The 6000-nt window shown below is 51.5% G+C and overlaps 1 protein-coding gene across 1 annotated transcript in view; it reads left to right on the forward strand.

Annotated features, from left to right (window-relative positions):
• LOC128722512 (fez family zinc finger protein erm-like) overlaps positions 1-4480 on the forward strand; it is a 55855-nt gene extending 51375 nt beyond the window's left edge. The window contains exon 2 of the mRNA XM_053816181.1: positions 2640-4480. Within this exon, the coding sequence (XP_053672156.1) occupies positions 2640-4480 (1841 nt within the window). The remainder of the gene's footprint in view (positions 1-2639) is intronic.
• The last annotated feature ends 1520 nt before the right edge of the window (positions 4481-6000 follow it).

Consider the following 6000-nt stretch of genomic DNA (forward strand, 5'->3'; position numbering starts at 1 on the left):
CCTACAGGAACCAAGGGAAAAATTGACAGAACGATTGCTTTGTAAGAAAAAACTCCTGCCTAAGGATAGCGTAGATAATTTGAATGACCTCTCGCTTGTGTGGCCACTCAGGCTACATGATTCATCTATAAAACACACGGACAGACAACATTTGCAAAAGAAGGAGAGACAAAAATCATTCATTACTTCATTTCCTCTTCAGAAAAAGGTTTATTACTTGCATTGACAGCCGACCAAAATCATCACTCAGAATGACAAGCCAGCCATCTCTTACGCAGTCTTTTATTCCCTCTACTCCATAATTGTGGTCAGCTCCTAATTGCATCTCTGTTGGGGATTAATACCGAAGCACTGCAGACACTCAACGACTCGGTCGAGAGTTGCGGCCTCTTCCACCGGGAGCTGAACGAAAAAAAAAAAACAAATAACAAAGATGGCAACATCACTCGACCCCCTTGAAAGGCGGTAGTGTAGCGTTTGTCGCTAGTGCACCGACGGGCCGTGTTTTGCTGCGCCATCATCGCGTTTATCCACCGGATCTGTGAGGACAGCTCGCAGCTCGTCGTCTGCTGCAGCAGGTTCCTAATCCGCCCGAAATGAAGTTCTCGAGTGCGGTCGAACGCCGGCACGAAGTCATCCGTCTTATCCATCGCCCGTTCCGCTGCGTGATGTATTCATTTGGTGCCCTTTCGTCCTTCGCAAGCATTGGTGCGAATTGCTGACTTTCCGCCAACGGCAGACAGGCCAGACCAAACAGAGTGCCGTGTATCGGAGCAAAACGGAGCAGCCGGGTTTTACATCAGACGAATGGTCGAAGGTCGGCTAGAAAAAAAAAGGACCAGCGTCACTCCACTCCAAAGTGCGCCCTTCTGATGCACCCTCGTTTCGATCGCACCGAATAGTGCTGCATCATACCGCGGGAGCTATTTTTGACGGTTGATGCAAAGCCTCGCGCCACCGATCCTTGCCGCGCGTATCGGGTTTTCACTCGGGTGCGAGAGAAGCGAGCCCATTAAAATATTCGAAAAAGATTTTATAAACACCGTACCGTGGCGTGGCGGTCGCTTTTCCCCCACCCACAAGCCGTCTGGGGCGGAACGTTTTTCGCAAAACCTCGCCAACCGAACACGGGGCAAGCATACGCAGCGAGTGGTGCAATGCGGTAGAAAATCCAAACCCATCCATCGGCTCGTTTCGATGTGCAAAAAGGACGTACCGGAACCCATCTCCCATCGCCCGGTTGGTGTGGCGCTTTCCGTGCTCTTTCACTCGTGCGGGCGTTCTCTTTCTCTTTCTCTCTCTCTCTCTCTCGGGTTGTGACGTGACGTGGCCTCCCCCGAGCAAGAAAAGGCCGGCCAAAAATGAATATAAATGTGGCCAAAACCCGGCGCAGCATTGTGAGGTGCGGAAAAGAAAATGTGGTGGCGAAAATATATATAAAAAAAACCACAGCACACGAACGAAATGCCTTTGCCAATCCTTCAACTGGCGGTCCACCGAGCGGCAGGGTTCTTTCGAGGCGGCCACCCTCGTGTGACATTTGGCAGGAGTGTGGGAAAATTGGGCGAGGAAAATCGTGCGTGGAAAGCAACGGGTGCGCACCAAAAACTAGCCGATTGCGCGCCACGGTCCTTGGCGCCAGCGGCGTCCGATTGGAAAATGAAGTTTTCCATTCACCCGACCGACGGCGTTAGAGCAACAATTTTCTCATTTTCCAACAAGCCAGACCCGTGGCACGCGAGCGGAGCGAAATCAAGCCAACGATTTCCATCATCGACAGTAAGCCGCCGATGGGGTTTGGTGGTGGGATAAAACATTTTATTTTGCGGTCAGAAAACACAAAATGCCACCAAGGCGCAGCAAGCGGACGAAAAGAAAATGTAGAAAAACGCGCTTCAACGGTGGGCTGTGGTTTTTCCCCAGATAGACCAGCGCATAAGCGTTTCGGTACGGTGCGATATTGCGACGTCTGTGGAAGCATCTTCGCTGCTCATTGCGTGTTCCGATTGCCGCCAGGAAGGGCTTGATCCTGGCGAAAAGGGCACCGCATGCACTGCAGTAAACGAACGATGCGGGCACCGAGAAGCAACATATAGCTCATCCACATCCCGTGCCCGGCTGGTGGAAATGGAAGTAGCCAGAGGCAGCAGACCGTTGCAATCCTTGCACAGTCTGTCGGGGTCGGTCTGCTTCTCCACCAACCGACACAAACAGAAACACGCCGGATGACATTCGGAATTGGATTGTTTTTCGTCTGGTCTGTTGGGTCTGCAGCAAGCGTTCGCTCTTCTGGCACCCGGCTGGGTCGAGAGATTTATAGTAGTGGCGCATTGTCGTGTGCCACTGCCGGTGGCGATGGCTGCTGACGACTGTTGCTTCCTTTGGCGACGGGTTTCGGGATTCGGGGTGCCGTTTTACGAGCGCTTGGGAGCCACGCAGACGAGCGCATCCAGCGGGAAATGACGTCGTTTTCTGGGTTGATCTATCGATCGAGGCGTCACGAGTGACGAGAGACCCAATACGGGGAGCTATTGCTGCTAACCGGAGATTCCAGCACAAACAAGCATTCATTCTAATCCGTGTGGTATTTTTTTAACGATTTTTCTCTCTCTCTCTCGCTCTCGCTCTCGTCTCCTTAGGCTACGGTCAGGACATTTCGCATCACTTTACCGCCTACCTGCCGAAGCTGGATCCTGATGCGTCTGGCTACCAACAGCAGCAGCAGCAGCAGCAGCAACAACAACAGCAAGCCTCGCCTCAACAGCAGCAGCAGCAGCAGTTCATCGCTCTAGCACCGGTGTGTGCGACGCCCACAACAACCTCATCTGCATCGCCGAGTGCCGGAGCTGAAAGCCCACAGCGGTCACCGTCTCAGAAGAAATCGCTGGCCATGTGTTTCACCAGCACCGGGACGGCTTTATCGTTGCCGCCGAAGAAAAAGGACATCTACCGGCCATACTCACTCGACGATAGGCCACCCAGGCCTAGCTACGAGCTGAGGATCCCGGCTGAAGAGGACCTACACGCGGCACATGCCATCCTGGACCTGAGTGCCTCGACGGCTTTCCTACCTCCACCGGCACCGCATCAACTGCTTGCCCAACCACAACCTCCCTCTCCATCACAGCAGCTCGCGCCAAGCCCAACATCTGTCGTGCTCGTTCCGGCCAAATCCTCCGCCAGTGACGTGGTGGATCGCCGACCAGCGCCTTTGCAGACGCACCTTGCGACACATCAGCATCACCTGCAACAGGCAACGACGACAACGACTACGACAGTGGCTGCATCTCCACAGACAGTACCTCATGCGCTTGGTTCGCCAGAGCAAAACGAGAACTGCAACAACACGAACACGTTGCCCGGGTATGCGGGTGCGCATGATACTAGCAGGGATTCGTCCTCGGACGAGATGCAGCAACCGGCTGAGTCGGATGACTCCGAGAGCAACAGCGGCTCGAAAACGGTCGCTTACACCTACGAGGCGTTCTTCGTCAGCGACGGACGGTCGAAGAAGAAGCTGGCTGATCCGAAAACGACGCTCGAGAACAAGGCGAAGTACACGTGCACGGAGTGTGGCAAGCAGTACGCCACCTCGAGCAACCTGTCGCGTCATAAGCAAACGCATCGGAGTCTCGATTCTCAGTCGGCTAAAAAGTGTCACACCTGCGGTAAAGCGTACGTCTCGATGCCGGCGTTGGCGATGCACGTGCTCACGCATAAGCTGTCGCACAGTTGCGGTGTCTGTGGGAAGTTGTTTTCGCGACCATGGCTCTTGCAGGGCCACTTGCGATCGCATACGGGTGAAAAACCGTACGGATGTGCTCACTGCGGCAAGGCGTTTGCGGATCGATCGAACCTCCGGGCGCACATGCAAACGCACTCGATCGACAAGAACTACCAGTGCGGTCGGTGCCACAAAACGTTCGCTCTCAAGTCGTACCTCAACAAGCACCTGGAATCGGCCTGCTTCAAGGAGGATGGTGCGCCTCAGTCACCCCAGATGTCGCCACTATCGCCCGACTCGCTCGATGGATCGTCAATGGATGAGCTGCGATCGACGCCACTGCCCGATCGGCGGCCTGGGATCGCTCTGAAGCGCGAGAAAAATGTCGACATCGAGGGTGATGAGTCGGACGACGCCATGCCCTGTCCGTCACCCTTAGCGACAGCGCCTCACCTCACTGTAAGCCCCGGTCCTGCTACCGGCGGAACGGGCAGTATCTTTGTGATGAAAAATCTGGCCACTCCTGGAGCGGCTGCCGCAGCTGCTGCGGCGGCTGCAGCAGCAGCAGCCGTACTCGGTCCAGCAGCGATCCTCACCGCAACAGGCCATCAGCACCACCACAGCCATAGCCACCAACAGCAGCACCATCAGCAGCATCACCTGCATCAGCACGCGCATCCTGCGTCGGCGGCAGCAGCGGCAGCTGCGGCTGCGGCGGCTGCTGCCGTGCAAATAAACGTTAACTTTGCCGGGTAACGCCGTGGTTGATCGGTACGTCCGGAGTTCGTTAGGAAGCCGCCGTTGTGAGCCACCTGTCGAGATGAGTCCTAGTAGTGGCGTGCATCAGGACATGCCTCGGGTGCATCGATCTCACCGAACGACCGGTGATTTGCATACATCGGGATGCAGGCAAAGGCGTGTGGTGTAGATCGAAGAGATCGTCATGTGCGGTTCGTAAGTAGGCACTTAAGCATTCTATTGTTTCCTTTCAACTAATCTTTCATCAAACGTTATACTAACGAGTGCAACACAGAAGTTATAAAAAAACTGCTTCAGCAAAACAACAGATTATAAAACTAAAAAACCACAATGAACAACCTCCTCGAACACATCCCTAAACATTAACATTAACATAGTCTGGCTGGACTAACAGCAAAACAATGCAAAAATACTAAAAAACAAACCTAACAAAACAACCCGCAACATAGCGAACTGAAACAATAGAGTAATCAACAATTGATCCATACAAAACTGAAAAGAGAAACTCACAAAATCCATACACAAACATTCACACACACACACACATACGTCAGCTACAACGCCGTGAATCTAGTAAAAAAAGCGAGGAGATCTTATATAACAAGAAAACCCTTATTAGTCATTACCATTAGACATGCATAGAAACGTTTTAATGAACCTCTCTCTTTGAATGCGCCGTAAATGAAAATGCAAGATTGATTAACTGAGACGGGCCGGAGCAGATTCGATACCTAATGAAACCTTTATATACACAAAGTATATATATACATATATTATATTTACACCCTTATACATTTAACAAAATGAAGGAAAAAAAAGTGAAACAAAGTAACAAAACCAGAAACAGAGGAAACCCCCCGTAGAGCGACTCGCGTAGTGTCCCGCTGGTAGGCCGAGGTGGAAGCAAAAGCTGACGCAGTTAGTGCATTGAGCAAGTAGAACGGAACCCTAGCCTAGCAGCAGGAGCGCGGTATGGAAGGTGCTGTGTGTGTGTATGTAAAAACGAAGAAGCGAAACGAAATCTTAAGCAATGCCACCAACAACGGTTAGCCGTATCGTCCTGCGCAATTCGATTCAATTAACTTACTACTACGATTCAATTAATTTCTAGGGCCTAGACTTCGCGGTGTGGGTGACAGCAGTTGTAACAAGTACCTCCAGGTGTCTGTCATGCTCTGATCTGTCCCCACAGCCAGTAACGTGTGCTCTTATTTATCCTCTCTAGTTCTATTGCATTGCATTTACGCGTAGTGAAACACAAAACACAAAACTCAACACATACACGCGAGAACACATCCACACAAACATGCCAACACTACTAGTATGGAACGAATCAGCAATTACTTTCTACATAAGCTAAACTTTTAGAAATTTCCTATCCTAAATCAAATGCAACCAAACGTTAATACTAAATTATAGCAAACGTAAACGCTACAATTACATAAAAAGTGCTGAAGCTCCTTGCTCGTAGAACGGAAGGGAACAGAGAAAAAAAAACGGAAAAAGCAATATGCAGC

The sequence above is a fragment of the Anopheles nili genome, chromosome 3, assembly GCF_943737925.1.
Source record: "Anopheles nili chromosome 3, idAnoNiliSN_F5_01, whole genome shotgun sequence".
Lineage (NCBI taxonomy): Eukaryota > Metazoa > Arthropoda > Insecta > Diptera > Culicidae > Anopheles > Anopheles nili.